This window comes from Vipera ursinii, assembly GCF_947247035.1.
Source record: "Vipera ursinii genome assembly, chromosome: 1".
In the NCBI taxonomy this organism is placed as follows: Eukaryota; Metazoa; Chordata; class Lepidosauria; order Squamata; family Viperidae; genus Vipera; species Vipera ursinii.
Window position 1 is genome coordinate 198,730,508 of NC_139512.1, and position 20,630 is coordinate 198,751,137.

At 40.6% G+C, this 20,630-nt stretch overlaps 1 protein-coding gene across 1 annotated transcript in view; it reads right to left on the reverse strand.

The window, feature by feature from the left end:
* Window positions 1–20,079, reverse strand: part of PCSK2 (proprotein convertase subtilisin/kexin type 2) — a 128,220-nt gene extending 108,141 nt beyond the window's left edge. The window contains exon 1 of the mRNA XM_083369589.1: window positions 19,847–20,079. Within this exon, the coding sequence (XP_083225715.1) occupies window positions 19,847–20,029 (183 nt within the window). The 5' untranslated portion in view covers window positions 20,030–20,079. The remainder of the gene's footprint in view (window positions 1–19,846) is intronic.
* Between the last annotated feature and the right edge of the window lie 551 nt (window positions 20,080–20,630).

Sequence of the window (20,630 nt, forward strand, 5' to 3'; positions counted from 1 at the left end):
ATATATATATATATATATATATATATATATATATATATATATATATATAGTTTGTTAAGTATTTAGAATACCTTGCTAGGCCCCAAGCACGGGACAAATCTTATTTCCTGTTTCAGCCTAACCCAAGGCCATCCACAGGCAGTAGTCACAGCAGTGACAGCTCAAAAAATTTACACACACACACACAGTATTACCACCTTTTTTATACCACTGATAAGCAAGTTACACTGATAAGCAAGTTACTTGATGGGTGTTAAGAACATTGGCATTTCTGAAAGATGACATCAGCAAGAGCAAACAGTGGTCGGGGCCTAGCAAACATTATATATCGCATCTTATACTAACCAACCACAAAAAGTTAGAAATGGTAGGCTGAAAATTTATTTTAAAACATTTAGGTGTGTTGTATTTCTCAGTGTTGTTAAAATCAGTCATTGTTTAATAAATTGTTTAACAAGTATTGCAAAGCTCAGATTTTTAAAAAAACCTTTGTCCATGAAGTTCCCAGGATGAACACAGATCAGTCATGATCTTTTGGCCTAATTACCTCACAAAGATGTTGTAAGGTAAAGGAAAAGGAGAGCAAAACCTTGCATATCATTTTGTGATCTTTGGATAAAAATGTAATAAGCCAACAAATAAGGGCACAACAACTACCAAATAAACTAGTGGCAGCTATTTCATGGTTATTAAGAAGAAAGGGAATTCTAGCCATAGCTTTTGAAGAAGTATAGAAAATGAAGAATGCAAAGAGATATAGGATAGGGAGAAGGCAAAAGAGAAGTGTGACAGATAGATGGCTGGGTGGACATGAAATATATTGAAGACCAATATAAAATATTTAGAATGAAGAATATAAATAACTAATCAAAGTGGGCAATTCTTCTCCTTCTTTTCCTTTCTCTTTCTTCTTTTCATAGTGGGGAAAAAAAGAAATAACTATAGCATTGTTGGTAAATTTTAATTTAATTTAATTTAATAATATTTCTATACCGCCCTTCTCCCGAAGGACTCAGGGCGGTGAACAGGGCAAGAATAAAAATACAAAATTACAAAAGTTAAAACAAATGATTAAATACATGCCCATATACTAAAAATACATCTTAAAACCCCAATAAAATGACAGTAACACCCCCCCCAGTCCCCTCATCAGGCCAGGCCAGCTTCTTCAAAAAAGTATGTTTTTAGCTCGCGGCGAAAGGAGCGAAGATCGGGCGCCATCCGGAGCTTAACCGGTAGCTGATTCCATAGCTCCGGGGCACCCACAGAGAAGGATCTCCTGGGGGCCACCAATCGACATTCTCTGACCGGTGGCACCCTGAAGAGGCCCTCTCTGTGGGAACGCACAGGGCGGAGGGAAGTTGATGCCGGCAGCAGGTGTTGCCTAAGGTACTCCGGACCCCTGCCATGTAGGGCTTTGAACACCATTACTAGTACCTTGAATCTCACCCGAAAGACAACTGGTAACCAATGCAGCTCACGGAGCAGAGGTTTTAACATGGGAGTATCAGGAGACTCCCAACACAACTCTCGTGGCTGCACTCTGTACCTGTTGGAGCTTCCGGGTGGTCCTCAAGGGCAGCCCCATGTAGAGAGCATTGCAGTAGTCTAGTCGAGAGGTCACGAGCGCGTGAGTGACCGTGCATAGATCATCCCGGCTTAGATAGGGCCGCAACTGGCGCACCAGGCGATCCTGGGCGAAAGCCCCCCTAGTCACAGCCCCTATGTGGTCTTCCAAGGTGAGCCGTGAATCTAGGAGGACTCCCAAGTTGCGAGCCCTATCTACGGGGGGTAATAGTTCACCCCCCATAGAAAGAGGTGGAATATCCAAATAGACCCGGGATGAAGGTATGCAAAGCCACTCAGTCTTGTCGGGGTTGAGTTGAAGTCTGTTCCTCCCCATCCAGACCCGTAAAGTAAAAAAAAACCAGAATGCAATCTAATTGAAACATATTCGAGGTCTTGATTAAACTATAACTAGTGCCAATTATTTTATTTGATGCTGTCAGTTACATTTCAGATAAAGAGGGAATGACATCAATGAGATGAACACCATCTCTGCATGTATCTCTGTATTTATCATTTTGGAATGGTCACAAGGCCACCCCACAACGTTTTATATATGATAACAGTAGCGAGGCTTTTATGTGCACAAAGGTGGCAGGGCATGCAATGAAAGAACAGAGGGTTAAATTGATGGAATTGGCAGAGATGACAAAATTGATACCTCTGATTAAAGAAAATACTGCATCCAGTTTTGGTCACCACATTGCAAAAAAGATGTTGAGACTTTGTAAAATGTGCAGAGAAGAGCAACTAAGATGATTAAAGGTCTGGAGACTGAAACATATGAAGAACAGTTGCAGGATTTGGAAATGGCCAGTCTAGAGAAAAGAAGGAGTAGGGCAGGGGTAGGCAACCTCGGCTCTTTTATGACTCATGGACTTCAACTCCCAGAATTCCTGAGTCAGCTATGCTAGCTCAGGAATTCTGGGAGTTGAAGTCCATGAGTCATAAAAGAGCCGAGATTGCCTACCCCTGGACTAGGGGGACATGATATCAGTATTCCAGTATTTGAGAGGCTGCCACAAGGAGGAGGGGGTCAATCTATTTTCCAAAGACAAGAAACAATGGATGGAAAAATAATCAAGGAGAGAAGCAACCTGGAATTAAGGAGAAACTTCCTAACAGTGAGGACAATTAACCAGTGGAGCAGCTTGCCTTCAGATGTTGTGGGTGCTTCATCACTGGAGGTTTTTAAAAAGAGACTGGACAGCCACTTGTCTGAAATGATATAGGGACTCCTCCTTGAGCAGGGGGCTGGACTAGAAGACCTCCCAGGACCATTCCAGCTTTATTCTGATTGAAAATACTTTGACCAATTTCTATTTGAAAGCCACTTTTGGACCTTTTGTAAGGAACAGAGAGAAATGAAACTTTGATTTGAGGATTTGATGATTAGAATTATACGTTGTTATAGAAATAACACAGGCTATTGTTAATTTTAGAGTTGGATGCATTTTTATATCTGTACCAAAGAAAGTCAAAAGTCATTCATTTTCTTCTTTTCTTTTTCTTATAACACCTGCATCTTGGTTTCTGTTTGACTGTTGTTTTCAATTCTCTTTCCTTTTGCTCATTTGTTCTTTATTTGTGCTTTCGAAATTTAATAAAATTACATTTTAATGAAAGAGCCACCCACACAACACCAAAACCAGAGGAAATATATTCCCTAAAGGAGGAAAAAAGAGAACAGAGACATGTTTCAGTTATTCATGTTCACCTCCATGTTCAATTGAATATATATATAGAAATGATGGACATATTTTACATTCTGATGCAAGACATTTTGCCAGAATAAGGAATGCTATGATCTGTGTCCTTGCTCAGGCTGTTTTCAGGTGCTATGTGTTGATAGGCAACTTTTCCTGATCCTGCTCATCTGATCCTGTTTCTTTAAGACTGGGTGGACTGCCCTTCAAATGGAGAACATCTTCAAACATAGGCTCAGCTTCCCTAAAATAGGACACCTTGCATGTTCCCTCTTCTTAAGGTGGTTAGCATCCTGCTTCCTACTGCCAGAGCAGGAGAGGGTAATTGTGGCCTGTGATACACACACACAGCATTCCAGTGATGTTTTTGGATGCTCTTCATCTCATCTGACTCACATCATTAAAAGTCAGCAACAAACACTGATTGCCAATGGCAATTTCTCTCTCTTCCCCCCCCCCTTGTTTCTGAGATATTAAATACATGAATTAAGTTTTTAAGAGGCCTACAGTGTGTTATTTCTGTATTCTATGATCCCTAAACCTGTTTTGAAGAACCAAAAATTTTAGTCCTGCTTGAAAGACAAAAATAATGGATGGAAAAAAATATTTACTCCATTCTAGGAGAATGAGTGAACTCTTCCAGAGAGGGAGAGAAGAAAATAAACATACTGATACAAAAGAAGACTCTAATGAAGAAGCCATTTTTAGCAAGAGGAGCATATGGTTCCCAAGAACAAAAAAAAATGCCAACCATGATATTCTCCCACCTCATGGCTCAACACCAGCTGTGCTGTACACAGAACGTGGTTAATTATTTAGCTAACTAAAGCAAATGTTAACTCCAGAAATAGGTCCTGTACTCTTCTCACACACACATTAAAAAAAATGGATAGTGCTTTTTTTTTTTTTGCTTGATGCATCCCAGGAAGCTCCAAAGGCCCTCAGGATTGAGACCACCCAGAATATTTAGCTCTCAGTTACAAATTGTTGGTTTTCACACATTCATGGAGAAATACTGTCTGACCTTGGCAATCTAAAAAGAATCAAACTTTTGTCTGATCTAGAATGTGACAAGGACTAGATGCCTGTTCAAGGAATGAGTCCTTCTGGATAAGACTACTGTTCTGATCAGCTCATAGTATTCAGGACCAGAAAAATAAGCTCACATTCTAAAGGAATGCTGACAGGTTTGTTTGACTAACTGCTCTTTTGAGTTGCTAATTTTTAGGCCCTTCAACAGCTCAGGAAAAAAATGTTCCTGTCACCACCTGGATTCTCTTTCTATGGAATCTATCTGCAAGGGGCATAAGCAAAATTGAGGCACACCATTTTTCTACATCTAAATCACCAAAGGTACCAAGAGGAACTTTTTCCCATGGAATTTTTTGAAAATGGTAAAATGTGGACAGCCAGGAATGCTTCAGAGTGATTGAAAGATGTGGAATATGTGTGTGTGTGTGTATATATATATATATATATATATATATATATATATATATATATATATACCGTATATACTTGAGTATAAGCCGACTCGAGTATAAGCCGAGACCCCCATTTTCACCCCCAAAAACTGGAAAAAATTATTGACTCGAGTATAAGCCGATCCGCCGTTCTGCAAGCGGAAAGAAGCAGGCAGGCAGGGCACGGAGGTCCGGAGACCTGCCGACGTTTGGGGAGGTTTGGGGAGGTCCCCAAACCTCCCCAAACGTCGGCAGGTCTCCGGACCTCCGCACCCTGCCTGCCTGATCTGCGCTCTGCAAGCCTCTGCCACCAGCAGAGGCTCGATCCGCCATTTTGCAAGCCTGAATACACAGGAATACCCTGTGTGGCCACGGCTCTCGGGGAAGCCCTGGCTGTCCGCTTCCTCGCTCCACGCTGCCATTCGTGGCCCGCGTGTTCCCCGGGCAAATCGCGGTGCCCAGCAGGCGAGGAAACACGCCCGCTCCAGTCGCCCCCCCTTCCCTCAGGAGATGCGAAGCAAGTGACCAGCCGGAGCTTACCGAGGACTTGCGCGTGGCCGAGGCTTCGGTGCTTCCAGGATCGCGCGCACCTCTCCCAAGCCGCCGCCGTCCTGAGACCTGCCGAAGTTTGGGGAGGTTTGGGGAGGTGCGCGCGCACCTCCCCAAACCTCCCCAAATGTCGGCAGGTCTCCGGACCTCCGCGCCCTGCCTGCCTGCTTCTTTCCGCAGTGGAAAGAAGCAGGCAGGCAGGGCGCGGAGGTCCAGAGACCTGCCGACGTTTGGGGAGGTGCGCGCCTCCCCAAACCTCCCCAAATGTCAGCAGGTCACCGGACCTCCGCGCCCTGCCTGCCTGCTTCTTTCCGCAGCGGAAAGAAGCAGGCAGGCAGGGCACGGAGGTCCGGAGACCTGCCGACGTTTGAGGAGGTTTGGGGAGGTGCGCGCGCACCTCCCCAAACCTCCCCAAACTTCGGCAGGTATCCGGACGGCGGTGGCTTGGGAGAGGTGCACGCGATCCCGGAAGCACCAAAGCCTCGGTCGCGCACAAGTCCTCGGTAAGTTTTTTTGTTGACTGGAGTATAAGCCAAAGTGGAATTTTTCAGCCCAAAAAGTGGGCTGAAAAATTCGGCTTATACTCAAGTATATACGATATATATATGATCATCTTAGCCTCCCAAATTCTTTATTAGCAATTTGAATAATTTGCACAAATAATGAGCTGTCATAAGTTGACTAGTTCCTGTGGATAAGCCCTGAGCCGGGCCAAAACAGGAATGAAAGAGTTAATTAGCAAGGTCCATTCAAAAAGCCTTGACAAATACTTAAACATATATATATATATATATCCTCTAGTACCTATATTTTCCAGCACCCATGACAATGCAAAGCAATCGGAAACCCCACCAAGAAAAAAAGAAAGAAAAAATTCTTGGCCACTCTGAGCTTCAGGAAAGCATTGAACTAAACCATAAAAAAGTCATACTGGAACTTTCAAATCCAGCAAGGAACATGAATGGAGAAAGTGCAGTCAATTTCCCTATCATCTATTGACATACTTGCACTAAGCCATTAACATACATTCTTCACTCAAAACATACATCCCAAAATTTGAGAAAAGTGCAGAACATAAATCACCAGCATAAATCTTCAGCACAGATTCTTTATAATATAACTTTGACAGCCTTCCTGCCAGTAAGCTCCTAGTAAATAATTCAAAGCATATTAAATAATACACGGCTAGATTCCCTTTGTTTCAGTCTGATAAATCTCAGTGGAAATAACAACAAATCTCCCTGCACTTCAGACAACTAAAACAGTAATGATATAAACTGTGGTTGATCAGTCCTCTTTTAAAAAAGAAGTCAGGTTGGCCTATAATCAGCCCCATTAGTGTCTAAGATGGTGTAAAGCCAGTTTTCACTGATGCAACAATCGGCTAGCTGTTTCATTGCAATTCTACAACTTTTAGAATTCCTTGGAATTTCTGACTGTCAATACACTTGAAGATACGATGATGGCATCAAGCTTGGTGCAGAAACTACTGCAGTGCTTACAAACCAATTCTTTTTATTGGGTGAATTAGATGCAGAGCATAGATCAGAATCAAGCAAACATAAACAGAAGGGTATTTTATGGAGTTGTGCATGATTTGAGAGCATGAGGAAATAAATTCTCTAAATCACTCCTCTGGAAGCTGAGTCTTATTGGCCTGAAATGGATTCCAGTGAATATGATTAACCAGACTAATATAAACAACAATTCTATCTCGCAAAATTGTAGTAGGACTCTACAAGCATATTTGCAAAGAGACTGTTTTGCAACAGTCAGCGCTCAGCACAGTTCCTTCTGGCAGAAAACAGCATTCCTGTTTCATTTACCCTTTTCATTGCTAAAACCAATTTCCTTTTTAAAGGACCAGGGAGTTTCAGGGGAGGGGCAATAAATTTAGACCAGTTCCAAGTTTGGTGTAGGTGGTGTCAAATTAGCAGCATGCTGAAAGATTAGGGGGAATGGATTTGGGAATCTTGTTTGCAATCCTACAGTTCCTTCACCTTTGGGCAGGGTTAGAGAGTTTCCATCACCAGATTTTCCTTGTGATTTTGGGACTGTCTTTCCAGTCTGGACAACTGAAATGGGAGCTATAGTCTTCTCTTCTTTCTTTGAGGTATCAAAGACAAGAAAATTATTATCCATACACATATCATATTTTTTCCATTCTGGAGTGAATAAAGTCTGTACACAAACACTGAACACAATTCTTTTGATTTAATTGCCTCTCTCTATATATGTGTGTATATCACAGCCCTTGAACTGAAAAACCAGTGCTTCTTTTTCTTCCTAATCTTTCTGGAACTGTGGAAGTGGAAATAGTTGGCTTACAGACGATTCTGAGCATACCAACTCCATTTTCCCAATTCACTAAAAATCCATTTACACTGATGGATCAGTGGTATGGGGACATTTCTTACTTAGGTCAATGCAAGAGAATCATTCCAACTACCTTGTTAAGGGAGAGGCAGATGTCATCACCCTGCATTGCTGGTTGCCAATTGTTGCCAATCTCTTACTTTCTGCAGAAACTATATTTGTGAACCCCTTCATGGATTACTGCCTTGTCGTGGCGAAGGGGCTTGCGTAATTCAATGAAGCTATGAGCTATGCCGTGCAGGGCCACCCAAGACAGAAAGGTGATAGCAGAGAGTTCTGACAAAACGTGATCCACTAGAGAAGGAAATGGCAACCCACTCCAGTATCTTTGCCATGAAAACCCTATGGACAGTACCAAAAGGCAAAACAATATGACACTGGAAGATGAGCCCCTCAGGTCAGAAGGCGTCCAATATGCTACTGGGGAAGAGCAGAGGGCTAGTACTAGTAGCGCCAGAAAGAATGAAGCGACTGGGCCAAAGCCGAAAGGACGCTCAGCTGTGGATGTGTCTGGTGGTGAAAGGAAAGTCCAATGCTGTAAAGATTTTTTCTCCATAGGAACCTGGAATGTAAGATCCATGAATCAAGGAAAGCTGGACGTGGTCAAACAAGAGATGACAAGACTGAACATCGACATCTTAGGTGTCAGCCAACTAAAATGGACAGGAATGGGTGAATTTAATTCAGATGACCATCAGGTATACTACTGTGGGCAAGAATCCCTCAGAAGAAATGGAGTAGCCTTCATAGTCAATAAAAGAGTAGGAAAAGCAATACTGGGATACAATCCTCAAAATGACAGAATGATCTCAGCTCGAATCCAAGGCAAACCATTCAATATCACAGTAGTCCAGGTCTATGCCCCAACCACCAGTGCTGAAGAGGATGAAATTGACCGGTTCTATGAAGCCCTACAGCACCTTATAGAACTAACACAAAAAATGATGTCCTTATCATCATGGGGGATTGGAATGCTAAAGTAGGAAGCCAAAAGATAACTGGAATAACAGGCAAGTTTGGCCTTGGAGTACAAAATGAAGCAGGGCACAGGCTGATAGAATTTTGTCAAGAGAATACGATGGTCATAGCAAACACTCTTTTCCAACAACCCAAGAGACGGCTCTACACATGGACATCACCAGACGGTCAACACAGAAATCAGATTGACTATATGCTCTGCAGCCAAAGATGGAGAAGCTCTATACAGTCAGTAAAAACAAGACCAGAAGCTGACTGTGGCTCAGACCATGAGCTTCTCATTGCAAAGTTTAGGCTTAAACTGAAGAAAGTAGGAAAAAGCACTAGGCCACTCAAGTATGAATTAAATCATATCCCTGTTGAATATACAGTAGAGGTGACAAATAGATTTAAGGAATTAGATCTGATAGACAGAGTGCCTGAAGAACTATGGACAGAGGTTCACAACATTGTACAAGAGGTAGCAACTAAAACCATCCCAAAGAAAAAGAAATGCAAGAAAGCAAAATGGCTGTCTGAGGAAGCTTTGCAAATAGCTGAGGAAAGGAGGGAAGCAAAAGGCAAGGGAGAAAAAGAAAGATACGCCCAATTGAATGCAGAATTCCAGAGAATAGCTAGAAGAGATAAGAATGCCTTCTTAAATGAACAGTGCAAAGAAATAGAAGAAAACAATAGAATAGGGAGGACCAGAGATCTTTTCAAGAAAATTGGAGAGATGAAGGGAACATTTCATGCAAAAATGGGCATGATAAAGGACCAAAATGGCAGGGACCTAACAGAGGCAGAAGAGATTAAGAAGAGATGGCAAAATTACGTCCCTGATAATCACAATGAGGTGGTCACTGACCCCAAGCCAGACATCCTAGAATGTGAAGTTGGCCTTAGAAAAACTGAGCAACAGCAAAGCTAGTGGAGGTGACAGTATTCCAGCTGAGCTATTCAAAATCTTAAAAGATGATGCAGTAAAAGTGCTACACTCAATTTGCCAGCAAATTTGGAAAACTCAACAGTGGCCACAGGATTGGAAAAGGTCAGTTTACATTCCAATTCCAAAGAAAGGCAGTGCCAAAGAATGTTCAAACTATCGCACCATTGCACTCATTTCACATGCTAGTAAAGTTATGCTTAAAATCCTACAAACTAGACTTCAGCAGTATGTGGATCGAGAACTACCAGAAGTGCAGGCAGGATTTCAAAGAGGCAGAGGAACTAGAGATCAAACTGCCAATATACGCTGGATCATGGAAAAAGCTAGAGAGTTCCAGAAAAACATCTACTTTTGCTTCATTGACTATGCTAAAGCCTTTGATTTTGTGGATCATAACAAACTGTGGCAAGTTCTTAAAGAGATGGGAGTACCAGACCATCTTATTTGTCTCTTGAGAAACCTATATGTGGGCCAAGAAGCAACAGTGAGAACTGGACACGGAACCACTGATTGGTTCAAAATTGGGAAAGGAGTCCGGCAAGGCTGTATACTGTCACCCTGCCTATTTAACTTATATGCAGAGCACATCATGAGAAAGGCAGGGCTAGATGAATCAAAAGTTGGAATTAAGATTGCCGGAAGAAATATCAACAACCTAAGATATGCAGACGATACTACTCTAATGGCAGAAAGTGAAGAAGAACTAAAGAGCCTCGTGTTACGTGTGAAGAAGGAGAGTACAAAACTTGGGTTGAAACTTAACATTAAGAAAACCAAGATCATGGCATCTGGCCCTCTCAATTCCTGGCAAATAGATGGGGAAGAAATGGAGGTAGTGACAGATTTTATTTTCCTGGGCTCCAAGATCACTGCAGATGGGGACTGTAGCCAAGAAATTAAAAGATGCTTGCTCCTGGGGAGGAAAGCCATGGCAAATCTAGACAGCACACTAAAAAGCAGAGACATCACCCTGTCAACAAAAGTGCGTATAGTCAAGGCTATGGTCTTCCCAGTTGCAATGTATGGCAGTGAAAGCTGGACCATAAGAAAGGCTGAGCGCCAAAGAATTGAGGCCTTTGAACTATGGTGCTGGAGAAGACTCCTGCGAGTCCCTTGGACTGCAAGGTGATCAAACCAGTCAGTCCTAGAGGAGATCAACCCTGACTGCTCTTTAGAAGGCCAGATCCTGAAGCTAAAACTCAAATACTCTGGCCACCTAATGAGAAGGAAGGACTCACTGGAGAAGAGCCTAATGCTGGGAAAGATTGAGGGCAAGAGAAGAAGGGGATTACAGAGAATGAGGTGGCTGGATGGAGTCACTGAAGCAGTAGGCGTGAGCTTAAATGGACTCCAGCAGATGGTAGAGGACAGGAAAGCCTGGAGGAACGTTGTCCATAGGGTCACGATGGGTCAGACATGACTTCGCAGCTAACAACAACAAAATATTTGTGAAAGATTTTTTGTTGAAATTTTATAAAGGCAAGGTTCGTACTAGTGCGGGGTCTTTATTATTTCCACCGCATATCCAATTTTTCCTTCCAGTAATGGGCATATAAGAGTAAGGAGACCTTTTTATTCAATGTTGATCTTTAACTACCATAAAATACAATGGAATTAACATCTATAAAATAAAACAAGTTATTTCTAAAACTATAATTTATACATTATTAATTTACAGAGATATAGTAGAAGTCATGGATTTTAAAAAAGGAAGAGAGTGTCCTCCATCTGATATAAATAACTAAGGTCTCCCAGTTCAGAATAAGGGCAAAGTTTAGTAACAAAACATTGCCCACATATGCCTCTGTAAAAGAAAGGAACAGACTGATAGTTAATACCAATTAATAAATGACAGCTATTTATTGCTCATATAAATTGAGGTTAATCTTATGCATACTGATAAACTTCTATTCCTTTATTACATCAATTGTGTAAAATAAACAGATCCTTTTAATTAATTTTCCTGCAGGAACCATTTGACCTTTGAATAGTACTTTTCTACATCCCGCCATCCAACCATCCAACCATCTGTTATTACTTTTGTTTTGTTTTTTATTTTTTTAAAGTGACAGAGCTAAAGAAAGATGAAGACGGTAGGTAAGAAGAAAGATTCTCAACTCATTTCTTAAGGGCAAAATGCCAAGTATTTTATCTACCAAGCATCATAAATATTTAATTAGCTGAATTACTCACGTGAATATAATCCATAAAAAATGGAATACATGCTAAATAACTCTGCTTTTCCCTCTGCATTGCTGTTCTGTGAAGAAATGGCCCAAATTAAATAGAAGCTCCCTGGTAGGCAGGATTTCTACAGAAGTGCAGTCCTACATCTTAGATATGCCCATGAGAAGAAGGTTGCGCAGGCGTTCCAAAAGGTCAACTCTTTGAATATTTGGTTGCAACGGTGGATAACCAGATACCTATGAAAAACTTTCAAGCAGGACAGAAGGACAACAGGGCCTCCTGCTTATGAACTAGAGGGCACCAGGCCGAGGAAAGCAGTGCAAGGTCATAATTGACCATTTATAATTCCACCCAATCATAGTTTTAAGTTTGGAACAATCCCTGTTCCAAAATGGGAAGGATTTCAGGGTGGACAAAAAGGAAGGTCTTCTTCATGCAGCTTACACTGATTCATGAAATACTCTGCCATAAGATGCTGTGATGTTCAGTGACTTACGTGGCTTTAAAGTACAGGAGGAGAGCAAATCAATCCGAAGAAGAGAGTGAGCCATCAGTGGCTATTAGCCATGATGACTAAATGGGTTTGCTATGTTCTAGGACAACTTACATCTAATTATCAGTTGCTGAGGAGCAAATAGTGGATGTGCAGAAGTATACCGAAGAGCAAGACCAGTTTTCAAAAACAACTATCTATCCTGTAGTAGGAAAGGGATCCCAGACAAGATGTATCTTGCTTTTCAAGTATTCTCATTTTTATTCCTGGGAATGCAGCCTGAATGCTTGATGTTAAATAAGCAGAGTCCCAAATCTTTCCAATAGCAGGCTATCCCCGGAGATGCTTGACTCATGTTCAAAAAGCAGCACATCAAATAATAATGCAATTAGGCACTGCACAGAGGGGATTAGTTTTAGCATGAATGTGCAGCCTGTTTTTTTATCAATTTGAAAATGAGCTAAGATTTATGCTTGATAACCTACCTGCTCATTCTTCTCAGTTGGGCTGTAGTCTTCTGCCTTGGTCTGACCCCTGATGGCATTCCTGATACTAAAAGGCTTTTTGGGTGATTTAACATATCTAAAAATATATATCCAAACATATAACACTGGTAGCTATATGTTGGAAGAAGGCAAGCATCTTAACACATTGCAATCTGTTTTAACAACTGAGATTCTTTTAGCAATTAGCGAAAAAATTATTTTGCAGCTAAAATGTTCTCAAGTGTTCCCTCTCCACTTTTTTTTAATTAGAAATGAGTGAATCATGCTAAATAATTACTTATTATATTGCCTTTGTGGTTTTGTGTGTGTGCATGTGTTTTGTGTGAATAAGATTTATTTCTCTCAGGGGTGTTATATTCCATCCTTTTTGACATTAAGGAGCCAAAATTTTCCTATCATCAGACATACCTGCAAGATTTTTTTTTAAACCCACAGGGAGGGAGAGAGGAAGGAAGAGGTTTTTCAGATGCATTTTTCAGGTGCAAAAAAGAAAAAAAAGATAGTAGAATGGCTTTCCAAATTTTGGCAGTTGGAAAGTCCATTTGGAATATTTTAAGTATTGTTCAAACTTGCAGGGTTTGATTCCCATTATACCTGCACAAGCTTGCAGGGGACAGTAGCTGTATCACAACTGCTGAAGATCTATGCCTTGCATAGGTTAAAATATATTTATGAAAAGTGGCATATTTAAATATTGCTTAACCCTATACCCATTACATCCTTAGTTTTATTCATCAAGGGGGCAGGTGAGTGGGTTACACATTTATTTATCATTCTCAACTTATTGCCATATTGAAAAATTTAAGAATTGCTGGCATAACCTGTCTCAATTTGATGTGGATAAGCAAATTAGGGCTACAAAAATCCAGATGACCACGAAATGGTAGCAAAATGATACAGAAAACACAAATTCTAGTAGTCATCCCATTATTTTTTTCCATCTAGGTAAAAATGGAGAATTTCACAAATGCTTTGATTGGCAATGGAATTTACTGATGAGCTCATGACCCTTCACATATGAACTATTTGTGATTGATTTTATGTCAATATGGTTGCATGCAACTTCACTATTGAATAATGGAGTCTATTAATTTTCAACACAGCACTTGTTCCAGAAGAATCAGGGCTTTTTTCTCATTGAACGCTCAGAACGGAGTTCCGGCACCTTTTTTGGATGGAACCTTGTAGGGTAGGCAAGGTGGGTTGTATGACATGTGTGAGTTCTGGCACCTTTTTCTTTTACAAAAAAAGCACTGAGAAGAATCATTGTGAATGCCTTCTGTTGCTAAAGATCTGGATCTTGGTGGGAGCTGGTTTTCACTGATGAGGACTCTTGGTTCACCTGATCTCTTGGGATCCTCCTCACCTCTGACAGTGAGGACAATTAATCACTGGAACAACTTGCCTTCAGAAGTTGTGGATGCTCAAACACTGGAGGTTTTTAAGAAAAGATAACCATTTGTCTAAAATGGTATAGGGTTTTCTGCCTGAACAAGGAGTTAGACTAGATGGTCCCTTCCAACTCTGTTACTCTTTTATACTGTTACACTGAAACTAAGGCACCACAGCATCTTGTCACCAATTTTTTTTGAAGTGCGTAAGGCCCTCAGGTAGATTTGCCTATTTAAAGTGACAAATGCTGTGCAAAATTAGAATGGAGGGACAGGGGGGTAGCTGGCTGATGATTTTTGCCCATCTGTACTGAAAGCATGCTGTGAAACGTTCTCACACTGTGAAGATAGTTCCCATTGAGAATTGCTATATAGAGCCTTGCAAATTGCTCTAAAAAGGTTTGGGTCATGAAAGGTGTGGCTGTATGGAATCACTCTAGTTGACTATACAGTGTTTCATCCAGGAATAGACCATTATCAGTGAAGTAGCATTTAGTCACACAAATGTATTTCAAGAGCCACAGTTTGGAGGGGTTTATTGTGAGAAAATGCAGCATTTTCTTTCCTGGACAATAGACAAAAAGTCCAAAGGAGGAATGTGTTTATTGTGATCCTTGAAATTTGAATATATTGGCTTCAGCAGCAATTCCAAAGCCTTATATATATTTTTTAAAGTCCCAATTCACACTGGCAAATCTGGAAGTAAAGCTGGGTGAAGCTTCACTAATGTGCTCCAGATGAAGAAGTCAAGGAAATGCACTGGATAGCATACGGCTGTCCTCTCCTCTGTGACTTTCCACATATTCTAGCAAGCACTGGGTCATGTTGTAAAAACTCTTGTTCACATATAGATTTGGGGAGTGGAGTTTATGCAACTTGTAGCCCCAGTCTACAGTAGTCTCCTCACACCTTCCTCAGATTCCTACCACATATATATATATATATATATATATATATATATATATATATATATATATATATATATATATATATATATATATATATATATATATATATATATATATATATATATATATATGTTTAAGTATTTGTCAAGGCTTTTTGAATGGACCTTGCTAATTAACTCTTTCATTCCTGTTTTGGCCCGGTTCAGGGCTTATCCACAGGAACTAGTCAACTTATGACAGCTCATTATTTGTGCAAATTATTCAAATTGCTAATAAAGAATTTGGGAGGCTAAGATGATCATTTCGAACTCATTTATGTTCTCATCAGTTAGTCATACCCTTTATCTGAGATTCGAACCCTTATAAGCAAACTGACACCCACTATAAAAACATGGCACCACCACAAACACGAAGGCAAACAAAAACAGCACAACTCACCAGCTCAGGTCTAAGGCTGGCAGCTGAGACCAGCCCATCCACTCAAAACACACCCCCACCCAATCAGAACACCCCCACCATTCAAAACACACTCCCATCCAATCAGAACACACATAATCCCCACCCAATCAGCACACTTCCACTCACAGAACACACCCCCTCTGGCAGTTTAAAAAAGAAAAACAAACAGCCACATACTTCTCCCAGAAGAAGGAAGCAGAAACCACTAGCCTGATGATGACGGATGGGATTTCGTCGAAACGTTGCGCCTACACCTTTAGTTCTACGAGGGGAAAAACCCGAAAAACCAAGGATCCACATATATATATATATATATATATATATATATATATATATATATATATATATATATATATATATATATATATATATATATATATATATGGAAAGCAACTGTATTAATTCCAATTACTTGTCTTTTCTTGGTATTACATTTAAACATATTACTTAATCAATTACATTCAAGCAAATGTGGTTTTTATCCTGCCCCTGCCCAACTTCTCCCAGGTTTTCAAGAGTAGCCTATGGCATGCCACAGAAAGACCTACTCCAGTCCAGCTCTTGATGCTCTGAAAATTATAACATTTGACATCCTGAAAATTGGTTAATGCTCTGGATATTTATTCCAACAAGCAGCTATAGAAACAGCTCCCCTTTATTTAAAAAAGGCATCTCTTTGGAAATGCAAAGGTGATATTAACTTGGTGATGGTTTAAAGGAGTTGAATAGGTTTGTGCTGTAACCATTTAATGCTTTGTTGTTGGTTTTTGTTATTGTGTTCTTCATTTTCTCACTGAACTTAATAGTTCCCCAATTTCATCACATGATAAGGATTTGTCACTGTTGTTTTAATGGTGATGATTCCACCCTCTTTATAATAAATAATATCTATCATTTACCTTCAATCTTTCAGATGAGCTGAAATCCAGACAGTTAATGCATTCACAAAAAAGCATCAATTATGTAACCATTTTCCTGTACGGCTATAGGCGTTGAGTTGTAAGGTCTGCACATGCTAGCATTATATATTTACATGAGGAAGAATTATTCTAAAATAATGAGAAGTCCCCCCCAAATAACCATGTAGGAGTAAACAGTATTAGAAACAATTTGTCTCTCATGTTAAGAATGGATAATTATGTGGTAGGGGGTTGGGAGAGCTTCAGGGGGAAAAATAAGCTAGCTCTTTCTAGTTTTTATCATGCAGAAGGAAAAATAGCACACATTGTTCTTTCATTGACAACAAACACTATGCTAGAAGCAACCCAATGCTACTTGCATGGGAGGCCATTTAAAAACTTCCAAACAAGCATGAATTTGGGGGGAAAAACCCACCCACAATTGAGATCAAAGTCGCAAATTATTCACCTAGCATAACTTCTTCTAGAAGGGATTATTAACTGAAATTTAACTCATATTCTCCTTTTTTCTGAGGAATTTATTATTTTTATTTTCGGGTTTTCTCTTACATCACTAGTCTTTACTCATTCCCATTTAAATCAGCATAATGTAAAATGAGAAACAGAATCACAAAATTACAGGCAATTTGGGAAACAGCTTGGATTCCTCCTGCTGCCTCTCCACCACAAACTCCCCATCATGATGATGAGTATAAAGAAAGCAAAATAACTCAGTTAAATTTGTACTTGTAGGGGAAAATCATCCTGTCAGGGGAGTTTTCTTTAACAATAATCCTAGTCACGTTGACTGTTGGAAATCTCTGTTAGAACTTAGTAGAAATGTTCCCGGAGAGCAAGGCAGCTCAGGAAGAACATCTGAACTGTTGTTAATGGAAAGGAGAAACCAAGGACTTTCTGCTGAATTTCATCTTGCGCAGAGCTGGAATCAATGGAAAATGAAAGATATGTCTTATAAATAATGGAGTGGTTGTTTTTCCTTCCCTGAAAAATGATATGCAATGAGGGGGAGGAAGGCAAAAGAAAAAGGCCCACCACTCAGTGATATAGTTTCCATATAGGCTAAGTCTTTAATTTTTTTGGTTGCTCATGCGCGGGAACAGTAGGAAAGTAGGCCTTTGATTCTGTACTTATCAACTAAAGGTAAGAGTCACTCAACAAGAGTTATAATGGTTGCTATTGCATTCCAACAGTTATAAGAAAAGTGTTGCTAAGATCAGTCATACAGTGCTTCATTATGAGTTTGCTAGCCAGTTCTGGCAGAGGTGGTGGTAGTTGGTTTGTTTTTAACCTTGTTGGTTAATATACAACTTGCATATACCTGCTCAAAATTAAAGTTTAGCAGAGCTTATTCTATGCGGAATTTGCAGCCTAAGTTGTGCATGAAAATAAATCATCTTGTTTCATTCCTTTTAGCAAGAGGAAACGATGCTTAGGTAAGCCCCTACAAGTAACAATAGAAGGAAATGAACTCACACGGAGATCCTTGTAGTAAGGCGTATGGGGAAAAATAGTGTTATTTTGAGGTTACACCCTTTTTATATGCGCACAGGCGTCATCTGGATCTCACTTAACACCCAAATGTCTATTGAATACTATGTATCTTTTTCATGAACATTTCTGCCCTGACCCTACATTGTTCTATTTGATGAGCAGAAAAGAAGCGATCACATGATGGAAGAAAATAAGAATAAAGTAGACCTAGCAAAAAGCCATCTCTCAAAATCAAGAAGGGGAAAAAAAGAAGAGTGGAGGAGAGGGAATCTGGGAAGAAATCAAAAAGTGCATTAAGAACTAAACTTCTTTACCAAAGAAGCTTGGGTTAGAAATAGATATTTGTCCATAAGTACGCTTCCCCAGAACTCTGGCAATGCCACAATGCCTCTGCCTTGTCAAACAGGAGATTTCAGAAATCCCAAGTCCATCAGACAGCCATGGGATTAAACCAGAGGGGTTTTTGTTTCTTCATTTTTAATGTCTTCCTATCTGACTAAATCCATGCTGGCTAAAAAAATATATATCTTAAGTTAGGCAGGCATTATCAATGCTCTTTTCTTTTTTTGTAATTTCTCTCTCTCCAGACATTCTTTTGGGAGCTAAGTCCTATGGAAGTAAACAGGGAGAAGCCCATTGCCTGCAGTAGACGTTATTTCAGGTCCTTCTTGCATAATCACTGGTGGGGGGGGAGATAATATGATGAAATTGGTTTATACTAGGTACACCTTTGCTGGGTTCTTGCAGCACATATATAGAAGGGTTTTGCCAATACTGTAGAAGCATTATGTAAGACCAAACATTCTATTATTGTTGTTTAATTAAATGGAATTCATTTCTTTCTTGACGTGGAGTCACTGCTTGTTTTCATTCTCAGGTACAGAAAGGAAAGGTTTTTAAGGCACATTGGAGTCATTTGTGACTAATGTGCAATGATACCATAAGCATCTTGTCTTCCGATTCCCCCCCCCTGCTGTTAAACACCATAGTTCTTTTCCAACTTCATGTATAAACTTGGCATGTTATATCACCCACACACTATTTTTAGAGTAGAGGGATATGTGGTTACAGTTAAGGAACATTAATTAGTTATTACAGACACATGTTCTCTACTTCCAAGAGATTACAGGACAGAAATTGTTTGAAACAAAAAGGAAAACTAAAGGTGGGCTTGTTATGAGATTCCCGAATGAAAGCTCGGAAAGGTTCTTGAATGAAGAGACAGTTCTGGCCATCCATAATCACTACTGCAACTGACCCCTTGTTGTTGCAAATGGAGAAGAAGACTGGCAAATAGGTGGGTTGTACCTATAGAGTATGGATCCACTGGTGCAAAACTAATCAGTAGAGAAAAGACCTTTTAGTTCTAATTAGTTTGGTTAAAAAACAGAGTATCCAATTCTAAAATATTGTGCCATGGGGTTTTTGCACATTGACTTTTTAAATCTTGGAAGTCAAAGAAACAGAAGAATCACCCACGAGGGTCTCTGCATTGCTCTTAACTTAGTGGACACGATCAAAGTGTGAGCTTCAAAGAATGAATCATGTAAACTGTTGTAGCTTCAAGCAGAGACATAGGTAGATAGCCAACTCTCCTCCAAAAAGAAAAGAAAAGAAAAGAAAAAAGAAAAAAGAAGAGAAGAAAAAAGAGAAGAAAAGAAAAGAAAAGAAAAGAAAAGAAAAGAAAAGAAAAAAGAAAACTGTGCTAAAAATATATAAGAGGAGCCATTTAGATTAGGAACAATCAACCTCTTGCAAGAGTTTCAAAAAACTCTTTTTCTCTCATCTTCTACCTGAGCACTAAAATGCAGACACAGATCATGCCAACTTTGCAGAACAAATTCATAAACATCATGCAGAACTAAGTGGTCTGGGGAGGAGAGAGAGAGAGGAAGGAAGAACGAGAGGGGAATGGGGGATCTTACCTTCCTGACCCCATTAAAGCCGTATTCTGCAGCCAGTTGCTTGGCTTCTGCTTCTCCCGCTTTGTGAAACTCAACGAAAAAATGATTGGTATAGATGGCCTTTTGAGATGCAGAGGCAAAGCGAAGGAACCCCAGTAAAAAGAGGCCAGCTGTCTTGCACCATGGAACAGTGCCTGTCTTCATGGCTTTTTTTTTCCGGACAGGGAGTGCAAGGCAATATTCGTGGGCTCAATCGCCGGAATAAGCAAAGGATGATGTGGCTAGTCTAAGGGGGACCGGTCAGTGGGCAAGCTGCAGACAACCAGTTAAGCGGTGCTCTGCTTTAGTATCTCTCAGCCTCGAGAAGAGGGGAATCCGATGGGCTGGCTGCTCGTGGAATTATTCCGGTGGGTGCGTGTGCGTGTGTGCGTGTGATGCCAGATCTGCATTTTTCAGCTCCTCCTCATCTATAATACAACGCGACGGCGAAAAAGAAAGCGAAGTGAGGCCGCAGGGCTGCCAATCACTCGGAGGCAAGAGAGAGAGAGAGCGATCCTCCTTCTGCCTCGTAGCAGGACGCCCTCTTCAGCTGGCTGGGGCGGGGAAGGAAAGAGGGAGAAAGGCTTGCGCGGAGCAGAGGCAAGCCTGGCCGCGCTTAACTGATTCAGCACCCTGGAGAATTCCTCCTTTTCTCGAAGCCCGAGCGAAGCAGAGGAAAAAAGCCCCGGAAGGAGGCAAAGAGAGCTCGCTCCTCCAATCCGCGGCCGAGTTCTCTTGATTTTGTAGAACTCGAGGCAAGGCTGAG